This window comes from Crotalus tigris, unplaced genomic scaffold, assembly GCF_016545835.1.
Source record: "Crotalus tigris isolate CLP2741 ecotype Arizona unplaced genomic scaffold, ASM1654583v1 scf7180000019692.1526454, whole genome shotgun sequence".
In the NCBI taxonomy this organism is placed as follows: Eukaryota; Metazoa; Chordata; class Lepidosauria; order Squamata; family Viperidae; genus Crotalus; species Crotalus tigris.
In genome coordinates this window covers 42,658-70,639 of record NW_024097664.1, presented here as the reverse complement: position 1 = coordinate 70,639, position 27,982 = coordinate 42,658, and the positions used below count along the sequence as shown (strand labels likewise).

At 50.4% G+C, this 27,982-nt stretch overlaps 3 protein-coding genes and 1 non-coding gene across 5 annotated transcripts in view; all 4 read right to left on the bottom strand.

Annotated features, from left to right (window-relative positions):
• The window catches only part of RC3H2 (ring finger and CCCH-type domains 2), a 29,458-nt gene extending 15,263 nt beyond the window's left edge, over positions 1 to 14,195 (bottom strand). The window contains exons 1-11 of the mRNA XM_039364219.1: positions 14,059 to 14,195; positions 11,521 to 11,821; positions 9,339 to 9,456; positions 8,201 to 8,434; positions 7,806 to 7,981; positions 4,688 to 4,888; positions 4,026 to 4,158; positions 3,167 to 3,285; positions 1,843 to 1,955; positions 772 to 1,059; positions 368 to 618 (exon numbers count right to left, since the gene is read on the bottom strand). Of these exons, the coding sequence (XP_039220153.1) occupies positions 368 to 618; positions 772 to 1,059; positions 1,843 to 1,955; positions 3,167 to 3,285; positions 4,026 to 4,158; positions 4,688 to 4,888; positions 7,806 to 7,981; positions 8,201 to 8,434; positions 9,339 to 9,456; positions 11,521 to 11,751 (1,864 nt within the window). The 5' untranslated portion in view covers positions 11,752 to 11,821; positions 14,059 to 14,195. The remainder of the gene's footprint in view (positions 1 to 367; positions 619 to 771; positions 1,060 to 1,842; positions 1,956 to 3,166; positions 3,286 to 4,025; positions 4,159 to 4,687; positions 4,889 to 7,805; positions 7,982 to 8,200; positions 8,435 to 9,338; positions 9,457 to 11,520; positions 11,822 to 14,058) is intronic.
• Positions 4,538 to 4,653, bottom strand: LOC120317573. The gene has a single exon (XR_005559269.1). It is a non-coding gene; the product is annotated as a small nucleolar RNA SNORD90 (small nucleolar RNA).
• A 2,437-nt stretch (positions 14,196 to 16,632) lies between the features above and the next one.
• On the bottom strand, positions 16,633 to 21,328 carry ZBTB6 (zinc finger and BTB domain containing 6). 2 transcript variants are annotated; one of them, XM_039364241.1, is made up of 2 exons: positions 21,091 to 21,328; positions 16,633 to 19,171 (listed from the first exon to the last, which is right to left on the bottom strand). In XM_039364241.1, exon 2 carries the CDS (start codon positions 19,156 to 19,158, stop codon positions 17,878 to 17,880), a length of 1,281 nt encoding a protein of 426 aa, XP_039220175.1. In that variant the 5' UTR covers positions 19,159 to 19,171; positions 21,091 to 21,328; the 3' UTR covers positions 16,633 to 17,877. The 2 variants fall into 2 exon arrangements, with proteins under 2 accessions (XP_039220175.1, XP_039220174.1); XM_039364240.1 differs by having other exon boundaries at positions 16,633 to 19,168; positions 21,091 to 21,327.
• A 3,665-nt stretch (positions 21,329 to 24,993) lies between these two features.
• Positions 24,994 to 27,878, bottom strand: ZBTB26 (zinc finger and BTB domain containing 26). The gene is made up of 2 exons (XM_039364236.1): positions 27,617 to 27,878; positions 24,994 to 26,646 (listed from the first exon to the last, which is right to left on the bottom strand). The coding sequence occupies exon 2, from the start codon at positions 26,634 to 26,636 to the stop codon at positions 25,260 to 25,262; it is 1,377 nt and encodes a 458-aa protein (XP_039220170.1). The 5' UTR covers positions 26,637 to 26,646; positions 27,617 to 27,878; the 3' UTR covers positions 24,994 to 25,259.
• Between the last annotated feature and the right edge of the window lie 104 nt (positions 27,879 to 27,982).

Genomic DNA, 27,982 nt, shown 5'->3' with positions numbered 1-27,982 from the left:
AATGAACTGTTGGAAGTCGAGGACCGCCTGTACGTTTATTTCTTGGCTCGCTGCAAATGCTGGCCGGGAATTGAAGCCCATGCTTTTTAAAAGGGTTAAGCTTGGGAAACACTGCTCTTGGCCCACTCTGGGCTTTTAAACCAGGGGTCCCCAACCCTCGGGACCACAGCCCACTACCGGGCCACAGGAGAAATGGGCAAGCATGAAGCTCCATTCATACATATGGAGGGTGCACGCACACGCCACTCACACAAACAGAGCTGTGCATGCACGCGTGTGCCTGCCACTCCCACGGCCCCGCTCCCTTCCAACAGCTCGTGAAGGTTGGGAACCCGTTTTACACAACCTTCTTGAGCTGGACCCTCACCTGTTTGCGGATAAGGCGGAGCTTCATAGGAGAGATGAGCCCGAGGATCCTGGAAATAGGGCAGGGTCTCTGAGTGAGCCGGGTAGATGGGCAGGCGGGTGGCAAAAGGGCTGGGTTTGGGGGCGAGGGGGCTTATCTCGCTGCCTGCAAGGGCTGGAGAGGGAGGAAGAGGAGGGGGAGGAGGAGGGACGGGGCCTGCTGAGGTAGCTGCGGTCTGGTTCACAGGCGTTTTCGGAGGGGATCCGGTTTTGCTGCAAGAATCAGAAAAGGTTGAATTAGGGCTGCCGCCAAGTGCATTAAAAAGGGACAGGATGAACTGATCCAGAAGGGGCCAACCCAGAGAAGGAGGCGGCCTTCCCTGTTCCTGGGGGGGGGGAGGCTCCAATTCTAGCCCCAGAACGTACTGTTCGGGCAGAGGCTCGGTGGGAGACAAAGTGGGGTTCTGGCCGTTTGCCACGGCCTTCCCCCCTTTCTTCACGTGCTCCAGAGTCCGTAACAAAGGGGTGTTGGTACAACGGGGGATCAGCTGGGGGGCACCGCTCTCCGGGCTGGGACTCCCGTTGGTGCTGGACGCCGCCTTTCCCGCCGGGTCTGCGTTTCCGATGATGGGAACGGCGCTTGGGATGCTGGCTTTCCCAAGCAGCAGGAAGGGTCTCACCGTGGCACCGATTTTCTTGTTTCTCAGCCGATACCTGCAGGGCCCAGAAAGGAGAGCAGAGCTGAGTTGAATACCCCGCCCCTCCAATAAAAGCTGCCTTCAGATAGAGCCAAGAATCCAGATGTAAGATTGCCCCTTAAGCCACATTAGGGATCTCCAAACTCGGCAGCTTTTTCTGGACTTCAACTCCCACAATTCCTCAGCCGGGAATCCTGGGAGTTGAAGTCCACAAGTCTTAAAGTCTTTGCCCTGAGATGGGCAAATCTGTCAGCAACAGAATTTCTGAAGGTTGAATCGGATGAGCGATACTTCCTACCTTCAAAAACCAGAAAGTCCCCCCCCCCAGGTGACCTGAACAGCCCAGGGACACTTTAATCTCCCCAAACGTGCAGCTGTCATCAGATTTTTCAGATTTGACTATATCTGGACCCCTATGATATGATTTTAGGAGATCCTATACCAGCGGTAGGCAACCTTGGCTCTTTTATGACTCGTGGACTTCAACTCCCAGAATTCCTGAGCCAGCCATGCTGAGGGGAAAGGGAGAGGCTTCCATCTGAGCCATGCTGGAAGTCTTTAAGAAGAGACTGGACAGCCATTTGTCCGAAATGGTATAGGGCTTCCCTGCCTGAGCAGGGGATTGGACTAGATGACCTCTAAGGTCCCTTCCAACTTTATTATTGTTGTTGTTGTTGTTTTGGAACCCGGTTGCTGAATTGGGTGTGCATTTGTGCAGATGGCAGAGCCCTGGATCAAGGCTGCCACACTAACCTTAGGCCCCAGGCAGAACTTGTGTGTCCCCCCCCACAAGACTTACTTCTCGAGCTCCTCCTGCGAGTGGGCAAAGGTGCAGTTGGTCCCGCGCGGACACCCGCCCTGTTGTCTAAGGTCACGGCACAGGCTGGTTTTGTACTTGCTATTTGGCTGAGGCTTTCAAGAGAAGATAGAGAGAAGTGAGTGGGCGCTACCAACTTCTTGTGCCCGGCTATCTCTGTTGAAGGGGAACCATGCAGCATGCCAACACGGGGGACTGTTGGCCTGAACAACAGTTGCGCTACTCTATTTCTGGAGCAACATGGGAAACGGGCCTATATTGTAAGGGCCCTGTGATTTCTTTCAGCAACTTCTTAATCTTTCTCTTTGCTTTTTATTGTTCACAACTTCATAATCTTTCCCTTTGCTTTTTATTGTTCCCAACTTCATAATCTTTCCCTTTGCTTTTTATTGTTCCCAACTCCATAATCTTTCTCTTTGCTTTTTATTGTTCACAACTTCATAATCTTTCTCTTTGCTTTTTATTGTTCACAACTTCTAATATGTAAATGGCCCAGAGTCATTTGGAGCTGTTCAGCCACTAAACCGAACAAAGAGAAACACACACTCAAGGAACAAGCAGCCAGTGGCTTTAGAGCAGTGGTTCTCAACCTGTCGAACGACCATTTCACGGGGGTCGCCAAACAACGCAGTCCGCCATTTTTTTCCCCTTTTCCTTAGCTGTGCTACTCCCTTTTATTCTATTGGCTTTTGAAAGCCAATAGAATAGACTCTCTTGAATAGAGTCTAATTCTATTGGCTTTCAAAAGCCAATAGGAATTGTCCAGGCTGTCTCTGCCCTGCTGAGCCCACCAAAAGCCCCATTCTGCAAACGGTGCTGCACCAGTTGAGTAGTCCTCGACTTACAACCGGTTGAGTAGTCCTCAACTTACGACCGGTTGGGGGTCGTGGCATTAAAAAGGTTGAGAACCACTGCTTTAGAGAGCTTAAAGCAGGCTTCTCCAGACTCCAGCTGTGTGTAAATGTCAACTCCCAGAATTCCCTATCCACGGTGGCCATTGCAGAGAATTCTGGGAGATGACCTCTAGGTTAGGAAAAAAAATGACTTAAAAGCATCAAGCCAAGGAGGAAAATCCAGGCTTATTTCAATCCAAGCTGATGTGATAGATTTCAGCACCCACAAACTGTCAACTAACCAAAGATGAAAGTTCAACCAAGCATTAAAAAAACATCAAATCAGAGAAAGTCCTCTGTGATTTTAATTTTGCATGTGTGTGTGAGAGACTATCTAGTCTTACTTGCTGTTTTATAGGTCTGTGTGAGGATCGAAGTGCTACGTTACAACAAATCAAATCTGGACCACCGACCTGTGGAATTTCAGGGCCTTTCCTACTGTAGTTCTGGATGAAGTCAACAAGGCCATGGACAACTGTCTTAACGGCCACCAGGGCATTTTCCAGCTGCTCCCAAGTTGGAGACGCCGCATCTGGAAGAGGGCGGAAACGGAGCAATTAAAATACTGTGTCAACCCTGTTAACATCAGATGTTCGTGCTTTGACAACATGTGGAGAAGCAGCCATTTTCCTTCTCATGTTTTACTCCTAGAATTAGAGTTAGAATTAAATGATACTGTGTAGGGGGGGAGGAGGAATGTGCATGGGAGTTTAGTTAGACATATTGTAACTAGGGTGAGAACCAAGGTTTTTTGAAATAAGAGATGATAAGAAATGGCGGGCTGAAGAACTGGAGGGAAAGCCTGCATTTCAAGCTAATTGGAGAATGTGATTTGTGACTGTAAATTAGAGGAAGGTATTGTGCTTTGATACTATGTGTTCAGGGGAGGGGAATTCAGATTTCGGCTTTGACTATGCTAGTGCCGAAGCTATGCTATTCCAATAAAGATACTTTAAGGTAAACAATGCCTCGACGTTCTTTGAAGAGTTTCATCTGTCGGAACCATGACACTCTTTGCCTACTCAAAATTTTCATTTTGATTGAAGAAGCTACTTGGGTGAGTAACAAAACGTCTCCGTTTTAATAAACTTTGGTCCGGTTGCCATAATTTCACCTCTTAAGATCATTTCCGTCATCTTTGGCAGCCACCAAAGACTGGAAAAAGCATAGTGTGAAAAGGATCAAACCATGTTTCTTTTAGGGGGGGGAGGAAAGGAAGGAGACGGAACAGGGGAGGTGTTTGGGGGCTCCGCCTTCTCTCCGCAGACATACCTGGGTTAGGATCTATGTTCGCCAAGAATTCCAAATGGAGACGAAGCCGATTCAGGTTGGCGGGGTCCCCCGTTCGCTGCAGAACAATGGTTAATTCCTGCACGCTTTTGGCAAAGGATTCCGGAGACTGGAGCTAGGTGAAAGGAAACACACACGCTTTGCATCTGTAGGTCGGATTTAACATTTTCAAAAGTTTGCCCCTGAGGTGGGTGCAACGGTAGTGCAAAATCATACAGCAAGGCAAGGCCAGAATTTTTGGAGTGGGGTTCCCGGTATTTGGAAAGAAGGAACTTTATTTCGTAAAATGGCACCAACGTCGGGGCTTAACCTACAAATTTTGGAGTGGTGGGGGGCAAATAAAAATATTTTCTGGGCGCCGCGCTTGGCCCTTGTGTGATAGGAAGAAAAAGCAGCTACATTCCCATTCAGGTTTCTGGACATTAGGTTTTGTTTCTCGGAAGGAAATGCGACGCGGAGGGCAGAGGAAAACCGCGTTTTTTGTTTTTGTTTTCAAAAAGAGCCGCATCCTCAGACAGCATAAATGGAAGATCAGCGTTCAGGAGCTGCAGCTCCCAGCTCAGAATCTGCCCTATGCAGCTTCATCACTGGATGCCCCGAAGCTCAATTTGCTGGGGTGCAAAGCAAGCTTCTTTGGAGCTGACCTTGTCGATGATGGACTGCATGTGGGATTTGTGGGCCAGGTCCCCGTACAGGAGGGAGGACCACTGCTCGGGAGAGATCCGGAGACCGGCTTCCAGGGCGATGTGGACGATCTGAGCGTCGTGCTCCCTCCGCAAGGCCTCGTAGCTGCGGAACTCCTCCTTCAGCTGCATCAGGGAAGAGTCCTCGTCCCGCTTGGTGACCTGCGCCAAGAAACACAACCAACTCAAGCTACCGTTTCTAAGATGCCTGGAGTCACTCTGTGCGTGTCAGAATCCAGTTATATTTCCTTTCTATCTATCTCCTCTGATCTAAAACCAATTCTTACCTTTCCCTGGATCCTGCCATAGTCCCAAGGGGGAGGGGGTATGCATGCGGGGTTTTATTACTTTCACTTCCTCTATTCACTACAAAGTAACCTTTTGTTTATTCACCTTCGGGTCTGCTAACCATCACAATGTAATCATTTGCCTTTCATCCTATGCCCCTCTGAACTTTTCCTCCTTACCGGTCAGCTAGGAAAAGGGTGTGTGTGTGAAAAAATGCAGTCCTCCGGACTCTGGTTTATTTCTTTGTCAGCAAAATAAGGTGTGAGGAGCTGTTGAATGATCGTGCACAATGGAGCTGGATTGATGTTATCTTTCCTGGATTTAACAGCTAGAAAACTGCCGGTCTGAATCGCCCGGAAGAACTGCGGGGTGGGGGGGTTGCTTAGGGACACTTTAAAACATCGATTTGTGAGGGAATCCCTCAGATCTTGTCTATCATGCCTGCTATCAATTTCTCTTAATAAAAGTTCCTGTTGGAAGAGACCGTTTCCAAGAATTCTGCTTTCTTGAGATGTGGATTGAAGTGGTTCCTTACAGTGCTGCCAGTATAAATCAAAAACATCCCAACGGAACTACTTCAAAAGTTCTTGGGTGCGTCTAGTAGTGTTCGGGCGAGCATTATCATGAACCAACACCACACCAGAAGGAGTGCCATAGGAAATCCCGCCAAATGTGAAGATGCCAAAGAAGGACTGCTGGTGAAGCTCATGGAGTGTGGTCCAACCATCAATTCAGAAGTCTATTGTGAAAACTAAAACGAGCCATCCATAACACGCGTCAGGGCCTGCTGACTTCCGGTGTGGTGTTGGTTCATGACAACGCTTGCCCACACACCGCTAGATGCACCCAAGAACTTTTTTTTAAAAAAATATATTTTATTAATTTTTTACAATAACAATCTTCAGTGCTTCGTGAGCAGTGTGTTGTCTGGGTTCATACATTTAAAACAACCGATAATTAATTTCTACAATTAAACAATACGTCGGTAACATATTCCTGGATCCTGTCTTCTTCCTGTAATATTCTCCTTGTGTCTACATTACACAAATGTAATTCTTAATATTTTCAGCACATGCCAAGTTGAATGTAAACATGTTTTTTAGTATTTACGCATCTAATAACATCAACACATAATGCGTTTTTTTAATCAGCTTGTTTCCGTTGCATTTGTAAAAGTCATCTCATTAAATCATTTTGAACTTCTGAAGCAGTTCCGTTGGGATGGTTTTGATCAAACCCCCCTCCCATAGCCCAGATTTGGCACTGAGCAACAACGACTAAGGCATTTCAAACCTTGTTGTCAATGCTGCTAACATCAGATGTTCTTGCTTGACAATATATGAAGATGCAGACATTTCCTATTTAACCTGTGTATTACTTTTAGAGTTAAAATTAGATGATGCTGGAGGGGAGGGGGAAGAACGTGCTTGGGGACTAGTTAGCCATAACAATATCTCAGTAGAGTTTTCTTCAAGGTTAGTTGTAATAAGAGATAACAAGAGGGAAAGTTCGCACTTCAGACTAATTGGAGAATGTGATTAATGACTGTTAAATGAAGGAGTGAGTTATGCTTTGATCCTGTGTGTTTGGGGGAGGAGAATTCAGATTTTGGCTTTTTCTATGTACACGCCGAAGCTATGTTGCAAATTAAAGATTCTTTAAGGTCAAACAATGCCTCAAAGTTCTTTGAAGAGATTCTTCTTTCGGAACCATGACACTTGTAAAGACGTTAAGACAAGTGCCTCAATTTGAATGGCGATGTCAGAATCCAATTATATTTCATCTCTAGTTATCGACTATGGAAAACCCCATTTCTGCCCTCTCTGGATTCTGTCATACGACGAAGGGGAAGGGGGGGGTGAGCAAAGGGGTTTTATGGCCCTCCCTTCCTTACAACTTCAAAGGGACTGAATCAAAAAGGACTAATCATAACAATGGGGCCCATCAGCTTTCATCTACTCCCCTCTGAAGTGTCCCTTCCGCCGGCCAGGAGGAAAAAGGGGGTGGAAATGTAATGCCTGGGATTGTCGCTGGAAGAATGGTGAGGTGGGGTGGAGCTGCTGGGGACCCCTTAAAACCTTGAACCGTAGGGCTTGGGCTCCAGGTCCTGTCTAGAACGCCTGCAACCATTTTCTCTTAATAAAGATGCCCTGTTGGAAGAAATATTCCAAGAGTTCTGTCTTCTTAAGATGCAAAGTGAGGTGGGTCCTTACAGGCGATTAGGTTGAAAAGTCACGCCACTTTATAGTTTTCTAATGTGTATAGTACAACTTCTATATCTCCGAGGGTCTGTCATTGATAACCAAACGGTTGTTTATTTCCAAATTGCCCTCATAAATCAGGTAGTGTCAGGCCCCTCAGATCACTATTGGAATGCTGCCATTTTATTGGGAGGGAATTCGTGTTCCTTTTTGCTTTGTTCTGCTACCCTTTGATGTATCTCTTTGGGCTGTGAAAGGGGGGGGGAGGAATGTGCCTGGCGCCATCTGCCTTATCTCTGCTCCGCTGAGAAGAGGATGCGATGCCTGGGAACGGCGCTTTACCACTTTCACCTTCCAGTTCCCGTATCAACCTGTGGATTGGACTGGGCAGTTGGGCTCTTGGGAGGGGTTTTGAAGAGAGGGGTTTAATGTTAACGTTTTGCACAGGAAAGGTTCAGATCTTGCCTTGCCTGTCTACTTTCACGAACTCTCAATAAAGATTCCTTTCGAAACAATGCCAGTTTCAAGAGTTTCTGCTTTCCTGGGAATATTAGCTGCGGCGGGACCTTACCGGTACCCAAATGTCACACCTTGAAGCAGGACGCCCGGTAGAGCAGCTGCACCACGTGGCCGATGCTGGTTTTCGATGCCTGAGGGAACCTGGGCTCCAGGCGCTGGACCACAAACAGCACCAGGACTTTGCGGGACAGGGCCGAGCCGTCTTCCAAGGCCAGCAGGACCAGTTTCAAGGCTTCCTCCTGCATAGCTGGGAGACCCAAAGTGGGAAAAGCTGAACCTGATGAAACGGGGGTGACCTCATTTCTCTTCCTTGCCAGGAGGACTTCAGAATACCCCTCACCCCCAAACCTCTTTTCTCACAGCTATTACACTGGGAAAAGTTGTCTTCATTTTAAAGCTGAATAATGGCGAAGAGGGCTATGCTCCTTCTCCTCCTCCTCCTTCTCCTCCTCCACCCACTACTCACCCGGCCCGAGGAACTGGCACCCCCTGGCCCGGACAGCAGCCCAGAGATTGGCCGAGAGCTGCTGAGGGTTCTGGTGTTGCAAGATCAGCTCGGTGACGGTCCTCTCCCCGAGGGAGCGAGCTGCCCGCATCGCCCTGATGCGGCCTTCTTCTTCCACCAGCTGGCAGTTCACCAGGGTCACCAGCTTCCGTTGCATCGGCCGGCTCAGCGTGCTTTGATTTAAGCTAGCCACACCTTTGGAGATCAACAGAAAATTTTACGTTATCTGTATTTCAGCAGTGACAGCATTTCGGGAGGAAAGACATCGGACCTAGACTCACGCCCACACCGGGGAGTCACGCAATACCTAGTAATATGGAAAAACCTCCCTGGGATTCAACTTGAGTGGGTGCAAAAGAATTATGTTAAAGCCCCCGGGGCTAATTAAACACTTTCATGGCCGCTACCCCAATAAACCTAAATGAGCACTTAACTATTTCTTATCCCTTCTTTGCTTTTCTCTTCTCCAGGTGGACCTTCACTTCTTTTAGGGGGGCAGCATGTCAGGATGCATCCCAGCACCTATGCGCTTGCTGGTCTCTATGTGCGGGGGCCGATAGTGTCAGGCAGCAGCTGCCCCGGCCCCTGCCTCCCCTTGCCCTGCGACATGGCACCCCTGCCATGCCTCGCCTCACCCTGCAGAACCAGCCTCCTGCCCACCGCCCCACCTGCCAGAGACCCCTGGATCTCCCCCAACCCTGCCCGGCCCGTACAGGCGTCCCTCCCCAGGAACATCATCGAGCTGGCCATGCCCACCCTGGCCACGCCCACCCATCTGCCATGACCACTGTAGCCATGCCCACCTGGCGGGCCACACCCACCTGGCGGCCACGCCCGCCCGGCAATACATCAGTGGGTTTTGGGTTGAAGTTTGGGCACTCGGTCTCTAAAAGGTTCGCCATCACTGTTATAGTATCTTATAGTATCAGTGTGAGGGACGAGGATTCCTGTGTTTCTCCTTCAGAAACTGTCCTCAAAATACACAGGGACTTTTATGACCAGGTGGCTCGTACGTTCAAGTCCCGATTCAAGCATCGGCTGGACAGGAGACATCGCTCTGGCCCGGAAGGAGGCGCGATCACCTGGCGCAGGGACTTACCCTTACTTCCGCTCAGGGGCTTCAAATAAAGGGCGAGGTCTTCCACACATTTCTTTGCCAGTTCGTAGTGTTGGTTTTCTCCCAGGTTGCTTAGCTTGACAGCCTGGCGTTCAGGCACCTAGAAGGGTCCCGGAGAGAAGCACTTATGAGCAGACCTTCCTTTAAAAAGGGGGCAGGAGGGGAAACTGTGATTTGGGAAAGGATCGTTTCTGTCCCAGCCTACGGGAGTCCTCACAAGGAGAAACCCCTCTTCCAACAAGTAGGCTGGAACCGTAAGAAAAACAAACCCCTTTTATTATTATTTGCAGACCTGCAAAAACATCCAGGCAAACAACACACAATTCGATGAAACTTGATTTCTTCAGCAACCAGCACCTCCCACACCTTCCCTTTTATTGTGCAGCCCAAGGCGTGGCTTCCTAATGCCTTCTCCTTTGCCCTTGGAGCCGCCCCATTGCCTTCCTCTGTCCAACTCTCGTTGCCTGTCGATGCTTGCAAGCATCTATGTCTTCCAGCTGTGAGTCCTCACAGTTTGACTCAGCCTCGCAGCCCAGCTGTGTCTCAGCCTGAGCGCCAGTGGAGGGGCCAGGCTCCTCGTCAGACTGTAAGTCTTGGAGCTCCTCAGAGTCTTACTCTGATGGATCTCCAGGCCCACCCTCCTCTTCCTCTTCCTCTGATTCCCCAGACTCAGCTGCCGGGTCCACTGGCTGGCGAGGAATCACAACCAGGATGTCCCATTACTAAATCAGATTACAGGTAGCCCTCGACTTACAACCGTTCATTTAGCGACCATTTGAAGTTACAATGGCATTGAAAAAAGGGATTTATGACCGTTTTTCACCCTTGCGACTGTCGCAGCACCCCCAGGGTCACGTGATTTACATTCGGATGCTTGGCAACTGACTCATATTTATGATGGCTGCAGGGTTGACCTTTATGACCTTCTGACTAGTAAAGTTTGAGAAGCTTAACCGCCGGGTTACTAATTTAAGAACCGCAGTGATCCACGCCTGGGAAAGCCCAGGGAAATCATCAAAACAATCAAAAAATGAAAATTAGAATATTTCCGGATAGGTGATGCGACACCCAGAACAATACGGCATGCTCCATTTCATCCTCCAGGGAAAGATCAAAGGCCAATGAGGTCCAGGCAGAAGAAGAACATCGTGGCTTCAAAATCTAAGGGACCGGTTTGGACAAAACTCAGCAGCACTTTTTCGTGCGGCGGTTGATAAAAACAGGATCGCCAACCTGATTGCCAACGTCCGATAACGGATAAGTGATTCACTTAATGTGGCGAGAAAAGACGTAAAATGGGGCAAAACTCAGTTAAAAAATTTCTGACTCGTCAACATAAATTGGGGGTTCAAATTGGGGTCGTAAGTTGAGCACCACCTACATTGTCAGATCCCCAGACCTTTATGGTTTTCCCTGCATAATGTGTTCTTGTTTGGGGCCTGCCATTCTGGTTTTCTACTTTCCCTCTCCTGCCTCTATCCACTTGAGAGAAGAATGTGTCTCCCTTACCAAGGAGACTGTTACGGTGAAACAGTAGAAGGCCTTGAGATATGCCGTCAACTTGTGCCAAACATCGTTGCCACCTGTGGTCCGGCTGGATTTCAAATGGACATTATGACTTTGGCGGGAGGAGGAAGACTGCGAGTCTAATCATGCCGTTTAAGCGGGATTTTCCCCCAGATCTCGCTTTGACTTCCCTCCTGTCACTGATCCCTAATAAAAGTTCCTTTTGAGACAATGCCTGCTTCAAGAGAGTTCTGCTTTCTTGGGTGGTTAGCTGAGCTGGGTCCTTACAGATATATTTAATGAGCATCTGTCCTCTGGATGCAACGTGCAATCAGCAGGCCATTAAATCTGGATTCTCAACATGATTCGGGCAGATTTGCTGGCCCGGAAACCAGGAGATGCCGAGTTTTAGTTCTGCCTTAGTCAAGAAAGTCCCTGTCTCTCTCTTTCATAGGGTGGGGATTGTGGGAAAACAGGAGGCAGGAGGTGTGTTCACCGCCTAGAGTTACTTACAAAATATTAAAAGCAGAATAAAGATCTAAATAAGCAAATGAAGCTTTCTTCCCCGTCCGATTGCCCGCTGCGGACTTTTTCGGCCTCTGCACTGGGTCACCTGCCGGCGGGACGGGTGGGCGGGGAGAACGCCCTCTCCTTTTACCTGGGCTCCCACTAACTGGAGCAGCGCAAAGTTGACGGGAAGCACGTCGATGTCGGTGTGGATGGCGGTCTGGTCGAAAGGGCAGGCCTTGCGATGCAGCTTACTCAGGCAGGCCTTGCAGACGGTGTGGGAGCAGCCCAGGCTGATGGGCTTGTGCACGTTCTCGTCAAACTCATTGTAGCAGATGGGACAGGACAGGAACTCCGTCCACTGGGCGGCCTGCACAGGCATTGTGGAACGCAGCGCCCACTTCTCAGCCGCTGCTAGCACTCCATGTTGGCACCGTCCAGGGGGTCGGGAGCTGGAAGAGAAAAAAAAGTAGGCTTGGTTCTTTTGGGGTCAATTAGGCCTGCATTCTGGACTGGTTTCCCCAATCTATAATAATAATAATAATAATAATAATAATAACAACAACAACAACAACAACAATAATAGTTAAGTCCGGGGTGTTATGTTGCAGACAAGCACCTGCAGTCTGAACATCTGGCTGACTGTGCGATGATCCATAATAATAATAATAATAATAATAATAATAATAATAATAATAATAATAATGTTGGAAGAGACCTTGGAGGTCATCTAGTCCAATCCTTGCTTAGGCAGGAAACCCTATACCATTTCGGACAAATGGCTGTCCAGTCTCTTCTTAAAAACTTCCAGTGTTGGAGCATTCACCGCTTCTGGAGGCAGGTTGTTCCACTGGTTAATTGTTCTCACTGTCAGGAAGTTTCTCCTAGGTTGCTTCTCTCCTTGATTAGTTTCCACCCGTTCCTTCTTGTCCTGAATTCTGGTGCTTTGGAGAATAGCTTGACTGCCTCTTTTTTCTGGCAGCCCCTGAGGTATTGGAACACTTTGCCCATTGTTTACATCTTCTATTTCGGTAACTCTGATCAATCCCATTTATATGCATATGATTTTATAGGAAGCATTATAAAGCCATCTCCAGCATCTGGCATCAAAGGAAATACTGCTTCACATCAGAAGATTGATTTTCTGGCAGCTCTTGCTAAGAGCTGCTGCAGGGAGTTCGTACCGGGGTATCTGCTCGGCCAGAGATATCCACTACAATTAGCCATGCCCAGCATCAGAGTTTCACCATCTCAAGCAAATAATAAGTGCCCGCAACAATACAGAATTCATAATGTTTCAACTTAAATGAACTTTAAGGAACATTTAAGCCATTAAAAAAGAGATACAAGCGAAGTCCGCACAAGAACACCAATCTTAACATTAAAAAATAATTCCATATAGTTCTGTGCCTGCCGGATATTTTAATCACTGGCTAGAGTCACAGGTTGTGTAATGGATTCTTTCAGTTGTGGTTTGCTCAATTAACCACAGCTAGTCTTAACAGGTCACCATTCCTAATGGGAAAATGCATGGTTTAGGAAACATCACGTAAGCAGAACAAAACACGTGACAAATTTATGGTTAGGTGGCCTGGAGATACACTTTTGTCTGCACGCTGCAGTTAGTGACCTCTTCCAGGCTATATTGGGGCAGTATTAAGCATAAGTGGAACTTTCTTTTCAAAAGCAACACAAACCTGTTGCAATTCTCTGCTTAGGAGGGTTAATGGTGCCTGTCCTTGACCCAGAGTCCCCCCAGAGCATTGCTAGAGCCCCAAGAAACCTCTTTTGCTCCACCATAAAACCTGCTGCCTGCATTTTAACCATGGGGGGGGGGGAAACTAGTCCTCATGCTTCTGTCTCTCTCACCACCCCCATGCCCCAGTTCTGAAAAATAAGCAGAAACGGGATGAGAACTGACGAAGCAGCAGCAGAAAAAGAGATGGTTAGAAAACTACCATCTTTGCAATGTTATTTCCTGCAGGAGCACCTATGGCAAAAAAAGAAAAACACGTCCTGCCAAGTGTGTGTGGGGGGGGAGGGCAATATTGCATGCACCCCCTTTTCCCCCCAACCTCCAGGGCTGCTTGCAAACCAAGACTGCTTGCACCCCCTTTCCCCAACCCCCCCACCTGCTTGCAAGCCAAGACCGCGTGGCCTGCCTCCCGTAAGGCACCAGACAGTGGTACCACCTGAAACGGTACAGGTGGTTCTCCTGCCTGAGCAGGGGGGGTGGACTAGAAGACCTCCAAGACCCCTTCCAGCTCTATTCTAGTCTCTCCATTCACACCCAACTTTGGGCCAGGGAGGCCAGCCAGGCTGCCTTTTTGCCCCCCCCCCTCACCACGCCCCCCCACCCCTTCCAGGAGCCAGCGGGGGGGAGGGGAGGGTGCAGATAAAAGGCTCCCCCCACCCCAAAATCACGCAACCCTTTCCCGGGTGGTCGTGCGGGGGTCCCAAGACGAGTGACCCCTCCGCGCCCTGCTGCGGCTGCGCACATCCCCCCCCACGCCCAGGGCCCATGCTGTCCCCTCTGGGGGCCCCCTCCCCTCCCTGAAAGGGGGCTCCCCATGCCGCCCCTCCCTCGGGGGTGGGGGAGGGGTCTCCTTCGGGGCGCCCCCGCAGCTGGCGCCCCCCCTCTCCCCTCCGCGCAGGCGTCAGGCCCCTCCCTCCCCGCCGCCCCCCTTACTTGCGGGAGGGCCCGGCCTCTCCTCACACCCCCCGAGGGGCGCACCGCGGAGCGGCCCGGCGGCGGCGGCGGCGGCGTCGCCTCCTCATCGCGGTGACAGCCGGGAGGCCCGCCCACCCAAGCCGCGCCCCCTCTCGCGAGACTCGCCCGCCGAAAAGCGAGGCGCGCTAGAGCGTCCCGCTCGCCCCGCGCGCGCGCTTTCGCTCCTCCCTCCCCGCCCCGCCTCATTCCTGGCCTGGAAGTGGGCGTGGCTCGGAGTTGCATAGCCGCCATCTTCGCTCCTCCCCGCCCCGCTCTGGCCTGGGAGAGGGCGTGGCTCGGATTTGCATAGCCGCCTTCTTCGCTCCGCCCCGCCCCGCTCCGGCCTGGAAGAGGGCGTGGCTCAGATTTGCATAGCCGCCTTCTTCGCTCCTCCCCGCCCCGGCCTGGAAGAGGGCGTGGCTCGGATTTGCATAGCCGCCTTCTTCGCTCCGCCCCGCCCCGGCCTGGAAGAGGGCGTGGCTCATATTTTGCATAGCCACCGCCCATCGGGAACGGCGGAGGCGGGGCTTCCCAGCCCGGCCTGAAAGAATACAGAAAGGCGAGGGAAGGCGAAGACGTGGGAATTGGTAAACGGGGGGACGCGTGTCGTCTTGAAGCCGGCGATTGGAGATTGGAGTGTCGGTATTTCAAACCGTCAGGTTATTTTTTTTGGGGAACGTTTTTAAGGGTAGTGTAATAATGCAGGCAGTCCTCGCTTTATGACAGTGGAGCCCAACATTTCTGTTGCTAAGCGAGACACTTGTGGAGACGCCGTTTTAGGACCTTCCTTGCCTCGGTTGTTAAGCGAATCGCGGCACCTGTTAAGTCAGCATCGCGGTCGTTAAGCGAATCCGGCTCCATGGACTTTGTCAGGTCACAAAAAGGGATCACGAGATCCGAGGTCACTGCGACCGTCGTAAATATGAACCAATGGCCAAGCGTCTGAATCTTGATCGCGTGACCCTGGAAATGCTGCAACGGTTGCAAGAGTGAAACAAGGTCGTGTGTCACTTTCTCCCAGTGCCGTTGTAACTTCGGTCACTAAACGATCTGTCGTAAATCGAGGACTCCCTCCTCATTTTAAGGCAGGATCTTCAATGACAAACATGGGACTCTTGTTCTGTTCTTGTCCACAGAAACCTTTTGGCTAGCCCTTGGCTCTTTTATGACTCGTGGACTGCAACTCCCAGAATTCCCGAGCCAGCCATGCTGAGGGGAAAGGGAGAGGTTTCCAAGCTGAGCCAGGCTGGCTCAGGAATTCTGGGAGTTGAAGTCCACGACTCATAAAGCGGCCTAGGCCAGGGGGAGGCAACCTTGGCTCTTTTATGACTGGTGGACTTCAACTCCCAGAATTCCTGAGCCAGCCATGCTGAGGGGAAAGGGAGAGGTTGCCATGCTGAGCCACGCTGGCTCAGGAATTCTGGGAGCTGAAGTCCACGAGTCATGAAAGGGCCACGTTTCCCCACCCCTGATTTAGATCATGATTTGATGAGTTTAGATCAGGGGTAGGCAACCTTGGCTCTTTTATGACTCCATGCTGGCTCAGGAATTCTGGGAGTTGAAGTCCAGGAGTCATAAAAGAGCCAAGGTTGCCTACCCTGGGATAGCTGGTGATTTTGTACAGCAGTTAAAAAAAGTATGCCTGCTTATTTCATCCATCTTGACTTTTGCTCTCACAGGTGCCCCCCCCCCCCAAAACACAAGATTGAGGAGCTGCTTTGTAAGGTCAGCGGGAAAGCTTTATTTATTTATTTATTTATTTATTTATGAGACTTATATACCGCTTTAAGTGCGAGCACTCTCTAAGCGGTGTACACCAGTAAGCAATGTATATATATATATTTACATTGCCCCCAACAATCTGGGTCCTCATTTTACCTACCCCGGAAGGATGGAAGGCTGAGTCAACCTTGAGCCGGTGAGATTTGAACCGCTGACCTGCTGAACAGTCAGCTTTAAGTGGTTCGGGGACCTCCAGGTAATCTCTTCATAACCTTGTTTCAAAATTACAGTCAAATGAGGAGAGCACATCTTTCTCCTCCTGTTCTGGCCACTTTTTGCACAGGCCCCATTGAGAGTGTCTTAACAAACTGTGTCACTGTCTGGTTTGGTGCTAGCGGAGCCTCAGACAGAAGGTCCATGCAGAGAGTGGTGAGGACAGTGGAGATTATAGGAAGCTCACTTCCCGTTATTCAGGACGCTGCTTATAAGCACTTACATGTGCTTAGAGCTCGGAGCATTGTTAGAGGCCTCCCCCTCCATTTCACGGTCTGTTTCTGTTGCTCCCCTCTGGGAGGAGGTTTCAAAGTATTTATAACAGGACTACCAGATTCTGTTAACAGCTTTGTTCCCTGTGCCACCCGTTTGGTAAATTCGCAGTATTTTTTTTTCCCCGCCAGCATATGTATATTCGAACAAGACTGTGATGTTTCTCTGTGTCATATATGTGTGTGCATGTGGGGATATGCATCATGGGATTTTTTGGAGAGCTGAATGCAACGCAATTTTCGTTTTAATGTATGCTGATTAGTGTACATTTAAAGTGCGGTCCGGTCAGCCAGAAGCAATCTTTATTCCCATTACAAATCAAATGGCAAATTGGGCATGCACGCCCACACAAAGCAGCCACAAACAAGACTATCACAGGTGTCAACCTCATAATTGGGGCTGTTTGGCCAGTGAATGCTTTTTCTCAAAACTGGACAGCTCCATGCGTGTTACAGACACAATTCGCTTACGAACACCTGGAGTCAGAGAAAGTCTTTTGCAAAATTTGGAGCGTATCAATCAAACAGGAAGGATCTCCTGTTACACAAAAGCTTATTAGCACACCAAAAAGCAGGCCACATTTACAAAAACGTTATAAACAGCCTTCTCAAAATGTCAGCACCCCAACACAACTGAGTTCTTTGATCATTTATGCAATTGCCACTGGCATCTCAGGAAAATCATGCAATTAATGTCCCCACCCTCACAATTAATATCTGCATTTTATAGTTCAGGGTTTTTTTCCCTTGAAAATTAAGCACCCTTGTAACTGCAGTTGATCCATTCATCCCAGGAGATATATAGCTTATTTGCATTATCACAAAAATGTATACATTTATACTGCTCCAAAACACAGAATTGCCTGGATGAAAGTTGATTGTATGTTTCTTAACGCTTCCAGAAATAAGAAAAATATAGTACCTTGTAACCTGCAGTGACCACTAGCAATAAGACTTAACTTCAGACTGAAGTGAAAATGGAATTTACATTTGATTCTTTTGTGGCTTGCCAAACAAGGTGACTCCAACAATGGTGTTTTTATAACGAGTCCAGTCTTTGTTAAAGGAGAAAAAAATAAAATAAAGACGCTGCCTTGATTATACACTGGGCTCTTATGTGAATTCCTGGCCACTGTGCAGTTCATGGTGAACAAGGCAAAGTTGCACGTTTTCACCCAAAAAAACAGACACTCTGATTAAAGCCCCCCCAAAACCGAGACGTAAACAACAGCTTTACGTTAAAAAAATTCTGGGTGTGGTGCAAAAATAAAGGCTCCAAAGATTCTTTTACGTTACAGAACATATAAATACGTAAATAACAACAATTAAGCACCACCTTTTGTTCAGTATTTCTTGCTTAATATCATGGGAAGAAGGGCAGTTATTCAAAAGCCTGCGGGAACATCGATAAATAGGGGGGTATATTTACATGCAGGGCTGGAGACTATGAGTGGAGAAAGTGGGGTGGGTCTTGGTGTTCTGCAACCAATCAGGCCTTTTTTAAAAAAAAAATCCCCTTCCCAAACGACATCTAGTCGTAGTCTATTCTAACTTCCGTGATGGCGTCAAAGCCAGATTTGTCCACTCCGCCGGCCCTTCCGTGCACGGACGTCAGGTGTTTTTTGAGGGCGGACTTGTGCTTGAAATCCATGTCACAACAGTGACACTTATACGGCCGGTCCCCACTGTGGATGTTGAGGTGGTCCTGGAGGGTGCTCTTGGCGGTGAACGTCTTCAGACACACCATGCACTGGAACGGGCGGATGCCCATGTGGCCGCGGATATGCCGATTGAGGTTCTTCTTCTGAGTAAATGTCTTCCCACACTGCAAGCACAAGAAAAGCTTGTGCATCTTTAAGTGGCGGAGGTAGTTTTCCAGGTGGAGGAAGCCTCTGGGGCACTTGGGACACTGATGCCGCCACGAGTAGCCGACGCCCTCGGAGTTTGGGAAGTCACCTCCTGTGTGCGCAGCTCCTTCTGGGTTCTCGCTGCCAAAGTTCTGGAGCTGAGCTACTTCGCTCATCCTGCTCTCCACGGTGGAGTTGATCAAGGAGTGCTGAGTTTCGGGGAAATACAGGTTGGTTTTGGAAGAGGTGCAAGGCTGGGGAAACTGCGCATCGTCCACACTGGGGACGTTAATGGAATCCATCTGGAAGATGCAGATTTCGTCATCCTTGTAGCCAATCTCCACGGTGGAGATCTCAGGGCTTTTGACCTCCTTCCTGTCCGACATTAAATCCTGCAGGGACACCGGCTGAATGTCCCCTTTCTCCTGTTTTATGGGATCGTCTACGCTCACCGGGCTGTCTGCAGAAATCTCGATGATTTCACAGTCTCTATATGGGCAGCTGTCTTTGCTGCCCAGCTCCATGTCCGAAGAGTGGCATTTGTCAGCACACCGGCCGTTGCCTTCTACAGAAGCGTCGATTTCCAGATATCTGGAAAGGGCCTCGGTGCACTTTTCCACGATATGCACCATCTGCAGGTAACTGGCCGCCGTGAGGTATTTCAAAAGCTCCTTCTTCTTCACTTCCAGCGCTCCCGTGTAGCACGAGAGCAGCAGCTTCCGGCCTACTTCAGCGCTCTGCAAGATCGTGATCCGAACGTGCTGGGACTGCGTGAGCAGGAACTGGTCCCGCATGAAGGTGGAGCAGGCCGCGAAGATCACTTTGTGCCCGTGGAACTCCGTGTCGTTGATGTAGATGGACACGTCGCAGAAGAGGTTCTGCTGCCTCAGCAGGTTCATCTTCTGCAGCACGGCGTCGCCTTGCTGCTCAAACTGGAAATGGAGCACGTCCGAATCGGCAGCCATCGTGGCAATCCTGCTGGGGGAAGGGGGGGGGAAATGGAATGAAAGGGAAGTTCAACACTCCGACACAAGCCATTGCACAAGAGGGCCCTTGGTGGAAGATGCTTGTGTTGTTCTGGAAGCAGCTTTGTACTGTCTATAGCAGGGGTCCCCAACCCCCGGTCTGTGGCATGCCAGCAACCGGTCCGCACAAACAAGCAAAGCCCCATCCGGGGGATGCAGGCGGCACACAAAACCACACACTCTCCGTTCTGTGAAAAACCTTTCTCCATGGAACAGGTCCCTGGTGCCCAAAAGGTTGGGGGCCTCTGCTCTACAGAGCCTGTGAAAACCAACCTCTTCTTAGTGCCCCTCCAGAATAGGGATGAACAGAAAAAAGAAAAGAAAAAAAAACCACCCCAATGCATTCATCCCTGCAGCTCCGTCCCCTGAGATTATAGCTTTATACCAGGACTTCCCAAACTCTTTGGCTCATCTACCTTCATGAACTTCCAGTTTGTTCATTGAGCCCCCCCCCCCCCAAGATGTATTATATGAAAACAATTTAATAAACACCAAGAATACTTTGGATAATAAGAACAGTAACAAACATTTGTCTATCCCAGGTCCTCAGGAAGGACTCGGTGGGTTAAAATCCCTCCAAATCCAGTCTCAAGATCGGACTGACGGTGCGATGAACCATATATAGCCCCACTGACTGGGGGGGGGGGACTTTATAGTGACCACTTTGCAGCACCCTGCCTGATCCTCACATAAGACTGAGAGACTGGAGGCTTTGAAGAAGATATTGGTCAACCATTTGTCTGAAATGGTATAAGGTCTCCTGCTTTTGCAGGGGGTTGGACTAGATGACCTCTAAGGTCCCTTCCAGCAGTGTTTTCCTTCCTTCCTTCCTTCCTTCCTTCCTCCCTCCCTCATTGAGTTTTTCAAGCACAGACCAGCCATTTGTCTGAAATCTTATAGGGTTTCCTACCTGAGCAGGGGGTTGGACTAGATGACTTCTAAGGTCCCTTCCAGCAGTGTTTTCCTTCCTTCCTTCCTTCCTCCCTCCCTCCCTCCCTCATTGGAGTTTTTCAAGCACAGACCAGCCATTTGTCTGAAATCTTATAGGGTTTCCTACCTGAGCAGGGGGTTGGACTAGATGACCTCTAAGGTCCCTTCCAGCAGTGTTTTCCTTCCTTCCTTCCTTCCTTACTTCCTCCCTCCCTCATTGGAGTTTTTCAAGCACAGACCAGCCATTTGTCTGAAATCTTATAGGGTTTCCTACCTGAGCAGGGGGTTGGACTAGATGACCTCCAAGGTCCCTTCCAGCTGTGTTATCCTTCCTTCCTCCCTCCCTCCCTCCTCATTGGAGTTTTTCAAGCAGAGAGCAGACAGCCATTTGTCTGACATGTTATAGGGTCTCCTGCTTGTGCAGGGGGTTGGACTAGAAGACCTCCAAGGTCCCCCCCCCCACAACCCTGCTTCACTTTGGATCCTTTTATAGCGAGGTGGGTTTGCAAGGCGTTTAATAACGGAAACCCGCCCCCCACCCCGGAACTGAGCAAATTGGGGCCTCAAGGCAAACTATGCCGCCCCTTGCCCTGAAGGGCTACTTTTCTCTGGGAAGAGAAGAAAAAAAAAGCGGGTTGCTAATATTTCTGAATATTATACTAACATATACTAATATTTATATACTAATCTTTCTGAAGCGGGGCCCCTATATAAGAGGGCTGGACTTCAACTCCCAGAATTCCTCAGCCAGCTCTGCTGGCTGGGGAATTCTGGGAGTTGAAGTCCAGCTCTCTTATATAGGGGCCCCGCTTCGGAAAGACTGCCTTATCAGCTGACTTGGGCAGGGTCGTTTGGAGAGCCCCCCCCTCCCTGGAGGGGGCGGAGCCAACCATAAGGGGGAGGACGACCACCCTGCCCTCCCCGCTTCCCCCCTCCGCTCACCGGGCGGCTGCCGACGTCGAGAGGGACCCAGCCAGACTCGTTCCCGGCCGCGGCTACAGAGCGGTTCGCTGGCGGGGATCGACTTCCGGGAGTCCCGCGGGCTTCCTCCTTCTCCTCCTCTTTCCGCCCCCTCGCGACCCGGAAGAGGAACACACCAGCAAGCACGTGCACCGGCTCCTGATTGGCCGCCTTCACCACCGGGGGGCGGGGCGGAGCCCGGCCAATGGGAAGGGAGAGGCGCCCGCTGTGTAAAGCTGCTGCTTTTGCCGCGCCGGGAAGAGTCAGAGAATCAGACTAGAGCTGGCGGGAGGGGCCTTGGAGGTCATCTAGTCCAACCCCGAATACAACAGAGAATGGAATAATAAAAGAATAGAATAGAATAATAATAGAATAGAATAATAAAAGAATAGAATAATAATAGAATAGAATAACAAAAGAATAGAATAGAATAAAAGAATAGAGAATGGAATAATAAAATAATAGAATATTAATAGAAGAATAAAAGAATAGAGAATGGAATAATAAATGAATAGAATATTAATAAAAGAATAAAATAGAGAATGGCATAATAAAAGAATAGAACAGCAGAATAGGAGAATAGAATAATAATAGAGTAGAATAGGAGAATGGAATAATCAAATAGAATAGAATAATAATAGAATAGAATAATAATAGAATAGAATAAAAGAATAGAAGAATAGAGAATGTAATAATAAAAGAATAGAATATTAATAGAATAAAAGAATAAAATAGAGAATGTAATAATAAAATAGAATAGAATAGAGAATGTAATAATAAAAGGAATAGAATAGAATCTGGAAGGGACCTTGGAGGAATCTTGCTTGGCTGTCCAATCTCTTTTTCAAAACCTCCAGTGTTGGAGCACCCACAGCTTCTGGTGGCAAGCTGTTCCACTGGTTAATTGCCTTCACTGTTAGGAAGTTTCTCCTTAATTCCAGGTTGCTGCCTGAAGGTGGGTGGGGCTGGTGTGATCCCAGGAGCCATGTCGATTCCCCACGAACTGATGGTTCTTTTGGAGGATCTGGTTGCAAACCAGTCAGGGAGGCGTAGAATAAATCTCGCCCTGCTAGTTTCTGGCATCAGATTAGGGAGGCTGATGATGGTGTGTGTGTGTGTGTGGGGGGGGGGGAAATGGGGCCTTTTCCCTGGAGCTTTCCTGTACAGGTAGTCCTTGATTTACAACCATTCGTTTAGTGACCGTTCAAAGTTACAACGGCGCTGAAAAAAAGCGACTTATGACCTTTTTTCACATTTAACGACCGCTGCCGCAGCACCCCCAGGCTTGCGTGCTCCAAATTTGGACTCATTGGCAACCGACTCGTGCTTCTGACGGCCGCAGCGCCCTGGGGTGGTGTGACCCCCTTTTCGACAAGCAAAGCCAAGCGGGAAGCCAGACCCGCTTAACAAGCGTGGTGCTAACTTTAACAACGGCAGTGAGTCACTTAACCACAGCGGCAAGAAAGGTCGTCAAACGGGGGGGGGAAGGTTCATTGGACAAGTGTCTCGCTTTGCGACAAAATTGGGGGGGGCTCCATTGCAGTCGTAAATCGAGGACCACCTGTGTCATGAAAAAAAAAGAGAGAAAAAAACATACACACCAGAAGGTGGTGTAATTGCTTTATTCCGAAGCCACCGCAATGACTCAGTACACATACAGGAGGGCAAGGGGGTCTTCTGGACACGAGAATACATTCACAGGACAGGCAGCCTTTTGCAAGGCGCTGAGGGCGAGGCGGGGGGGGGGAATCCCCTCTCCTCATTGGGCAGAGGGGACAAGGATGCTGGTTGTGATTCTACCTACCAATTGCTAGAGTCACAAGATTCCCTTGAGGGCATCGAGCGTTGAGGGGGGCCAGCATCCCCACCGCCCGCTCGCTTAAACATTTGAGCCCACCTCACCTTTCTACACACCATTACTACTCCTCTCCCACTTCTGACCTAGGATAAAACAGAAGATGACAATGAGCAAAGAAGACGACGACAATGGGATAGGAAGCTGCATCCACACAACTCCTGGGCTGGAGATCTCGCTGGCAGAAAGGCGGACGTTTTCCCCTTGAAATACGCGCGTGCTGGGGAGGTCTTTTGGGAGAGGCCAGACAACCCCCCCATCATGTTTTTCAAGAGGAAACTGCTTCTTAGGGGAAGTAAATATTGCAGGCGGCACTTAGGACTTCCTGCTTCCTGGATTTCCCAGGAAAAAAAACATCGTATAGAAAAAATGGGTCTCCTACGCCAGAATATCGGCTAAGAGTAACCGAAACACTGCTCACACGATACACTATAATCCACCTTCAACTAGTAACTGCTTTTGGATTGCTTGGGAATTCTTCTCCCCAGGAATAATGCCACAAAGAGTCTACTCTCTCTGCCTGGAGGATCCTCTGCCATTCAGAGGCTTCCAGTGCTGAGGGCACGATAAGATCCTTTGGAACAGATCCTGTGCTCTACTCTCTCTGCCTTGAGGATCCTCTGGTTTTCAGAGGCTTCCAGTGCCGAGGGCACAATAAGATCCTTCGGAACAGATCCTTGGCATTCCTTCTAACAGCTGAACCAAGTGCCAACAGTATTTTAAGCACCATATATAATCTGGGGGGGGGGGAATAGGACTTGGGATTTCAGGGACAACGAAGGAACGGATCCACAGGGGTGATAGCTAAGAAAATGGAGGGAGCTGAGCTCCGAGGCCCTGCCAGCCTTGGAAGGGAAGCCGTTAACAGAGAAAACCCAATTTGAGTGGTAAACAACCACATGGGCGAGGGGGGGGTGGGGGGGGGGATGGAGAGACATGCAAACTTCAACCATTCTAGCCTAAGCACACCGTTTTCCTACAAAGGATGTGATGAAAACCTATCCTGGCGGGTAGGACAGGATACGCGCCTGAGCAAAGAGACAAAAGGAGAGGGCCATCCTACAGCAGGGCTCTTCAAACTTGGCCCTTGGATGACTTGTGGACTTCCAACTCCCAGAATGCCTCAGCCAGGCACATGTGTGCCTGGCTGAGGCATTCTGGGAGTTGAAGTCCACAAGTCATCCAAGGGCCAAGTTTGAAGACCCCTGTCCTACAGCACAAAGGCCATTCCACCAGTCTGCTGATCCAATTCTCCCCGGCTTACTCGAAAGCAGAACTTCTCAACCGTGGCCATTTTAAGATGCGTGTTCAACTCCCAGAATTCCCCAGCCAGCTGTACTGGCTGGGGAATTCTGGGAGTTGAAGTCCACACATCTTAAAACGGCCAAGCTTAGGAAACTTTGCTCTCGAGCAATTGCTCCTGCTGCTCTTTCCCCATCATATTGGAAAGGAAACAACCTTGTGCAGAGTCGATGCCCCTTAGGGTGGGAGGAGCGAAAGGGAAGTACCCTGATGGTTTTAATAAAGAATACAAAAGAAGGCCGCCCAGAGGCCGCCCAATTAAAAAGACTTTATAATTATCCAGTGTTTTTTCTTTTTCTAAGAATACAGTCCTGTCTTTTAGCTTAAAAACTCTGCCACCACGGGGCGTAGCTGTTCCTGTTTTCGTGCCTTTGGCTGGCTCATGGTCCAGTGGCTTCTCCTTCGGCAGAACTCACCACCCCGGGGTTTTTTCCCCGTGCCAGCTCTTGTAACAGTCACATTGGTAAAAGAGACAAAAGTCACTCAGACACACCCAATCCTTCTAACTAAAGCAGTGGTTCTCAACCTGTGGGTCGGGACCCCATTTGGGGTCGAACGACCATTTCACGGGGGTCGCCAAACAATGCAGTCCGCCATTTTTTCCCCCTTTTCCTTAGCTGTGCTCCTCCCTTTTGTTCTATTGGCTTTTGAAAGCCAATAGAATAGACTCTCTTGAATAGAGTCTAATTCTATTGGCTTTCAAAGCCAATAGGAATTGTCCAGGCTGTCTCTGCCCTGCTGAGCCCACCAAAAGTCCCATTCTGCAAAGGGTGCTGCACCAGTTGAGTAGTCCTCGACTTACGACCGGTTGGGGGTCGCGGCATTAAAAAGATTGAGAACCACTGAACTAAAGAGGCGAAGGCCTGCTACGAGGTTAGGCTCGGCCCCCCCGAGCTCAAAAAAGCGGAGCCCTTCCGGGGTTTGAGGCCTAGGCCAGCTCCCACCACAGCCGTTTGGGTCTTCTCGCTCGCCAAGAGAGGCTGGGGGCAACCCCTTAGTTCGCACAGGCACTTTCGCTCCGTAAACTGAGCACGGCCTGGGCCAGCTTCCCCGCATCCAGCACCTGGCTGGCTTCGTTCGTGGGGCAGCCCTTGGAGTCGGCCCCGGAGCTGCAGCCGAAGGCGTCGTAGTCCATGACGGAGTCCTGAGCGCTCCTCTCGTTCGCGTTGTCGAAGCTGTTCTTGCCGTGAAGTTGCTTGAGGTGCTTCCTCAGGACCGGCTTGTGGGCGAAGACCATGTCGCAGTAATTGCATTTGTGGGGCTTGTCCCCGCTGTGCAAGTTGAGGTGGTCCTGCAGCGAACACTTCTGGGAAAAGGTCTTCCCGCAGATCTTGCACTGGAAGGGCTTGATCCCCGCATGGACCCGCATGTGCCGGTGGAGGTTGCCCTTCTGGGTGAAGGTCTTTCCGCACAGGAGGCACATGAAGAGCTTGTGCATCTTCAGGTGATTGGCGTAGTTCTCCAGGTGCCGGAAGACCCGGGTGCACTTGGGGCACTGGTGATGCCACTGCAGGCCCTTGTCCACTGCCCGGTTGCTGGGCCCAAAGAGCTCCTTGGAAGCCACGATGAGGTTGTCGGCCGGCGAGTAGGAGAGGGCGTAGTTGTGGAGCTGGCTTTGCTCCAGGTCGCCGACGCGAGTCTCCACGGTGGAGTTGATCAGAGAATGCTGGGGCTCCGAGGAAGGAAGGGAGCTTTGCTGTTGCTGTTCGGAGGAAATAAACTGACCGGGGTCCTTTTTGCTCCCCACCTCCCCGATAGACTCCACTTTCACGATCTGGATGTCGCTATTGTCCATGCTGTCCTCCGAGGGCTGGAGGCAAGGCGAATCAGGCAAGGAGTCTTCTTCCTCCTCGTCGTCGTTGTCTTCTTCCTCCTCCTCTTCCTCCTCCTCCTCCCCCCCCTCCCCACTGGCTCCCACAGTCTCCTTCGGCTGGGAAGAGTTGGCCCTGGCTGGGCTTTCCACTTTGCTCTCCAGCTTCTGTTTGGGCCTGATGAACTTCCAGAGCGCCTCCGTGCAGCGCTCCACGATGTGGCTCATCTGAAGGAAGCTGGCAGCCGTTAAGTAGTTCACCAGCTCCATCTCGGGAAACTCCAGCACGCCGCTGTAGCAGGAGAGGAGCAGCTGCCGCCCGACCTCCGAGCTCTGCAGGATGGAGATCTTGACCTCCCTGGAGTCGTTCAGCAGGAACTGGTCTCTCAAGAAGGGCGAGCCGGCGGCGAAGACGATCTTGTGGCCGTGGACCTGCAGGTCGTCGATACAGACGGTGACGTCGCAGAATTTGTTCTCCTTCCTCAGCTCGTTCATCTTCTGCAGCATCGAATCCCCGTAGTTGTCAAACTGGAAATGGAGGCTTTCCGTTCTCTTGGTCATGTTGACAAGCCTAAAAGGGTATGAAGAGAAGAAGAGTATTTGTAACTCAGGGCTCAAGGGAGCGGGGGGGACGGTCCTCGTTGCTCTCAGAGCTCGGTGATTTTGTTTTGCAACCTTTCATTACCCAGCTGGGTAACATCATCAGTGCTAGAAGTGCTTTAGAGAGAGGAGGATGGGGAGGAGGAAGAGAAGGAGGATTGTGGGGTCCTTCCTGCTCTCTGAGCTTGGTTGTTTTCTTGCAGACATTTCGTTACCTAACTAGGTAACATCATCAGTGCTAGAAGGGAGGAGGAGGAGGAGGAGGAAGAGAAGGAGGAGGACTGTGGAGTCCTCAGTGCTCTCTGAGCTTGGTGGCTTTCTTGCAGATGTTTCATGACCCAAACTCTATAACATCATCAGTGCTAGGAGGGGGTGGGCTTTGCAAAGAGGAGGAGGAGGAAGACTACGTTGTCCTCCGTGCTCTCTGGTGGTTTTCTTGCAGATGTTTCGTGACCCAGCTAGGTAACATCATCAGTGCAGAGGGAGTGGGCTTTATGGAGAGGAGGAGGAAGGGGGGGGGGCAGAACAACTGTGAGGTTATTCTGTAACTCTCTTGCAGACATTTCATGACCCAACTAGGGAATGCCCTCAGTGCTAGAAGGGAGGACGAGGAGGAAGTCCTTGGTGCTCTCTGAGCTTGGCTGCTTTCTTGCAGACGTTTCATGACCCAACTAGAGTACATCATCAGTACACGCCTAAAGGATGCCCAGCATCCGAAGGAGCCATTCCCCAAGTCACCCCGGCCTCACCCCGAGCACTCCCTGCCAATCTTTCCCTGCTGGGATCGCATGCTTTAGCAGGATTGGGGCTCCCCCGTCTTCCCTGCACCCCCTAACCCCAATCTCGCCGGGGAAACCTCCAGCACTGACGTGCCTCCTTCCCCTCCGCACACCCGCCGCCCTCTCCCCAGGATAGAGTTGAAGGAAAGCGCAGCTGCACACCTGGGAGATTCCGCGCTGGGCCGGGCTCCAGTGGCCGCGAGTTCCACCGGCACTCAGGGAAGAGGCGGGAGCTCCGCGCGGACGGGGGAGGGAGGGAGGGCGCCTCCTGCCGGGCTGGGCTCACCTCCTCTCCGCCTCCCCCCGGCGCCGCTTGTCGGGGGGTCCGCCCGGGGGGGGGCAGGAGAAAGGGAGGCCCGAGCGGGGACGCCTGGCCGAGCGACCGGCTCGCCGCCACCGGAAGTAGCTCTCTCCCACTTCCGGCGCCGCCTCTCCGGCCCAAGTCGGCGGGAAGAAAAAAAGGGGAAGGGAAGGGGCGGAGCCGACGCGGGTTGCTAAGGAAGAGGCGGGGCGGCCGGGCCGGAAGTG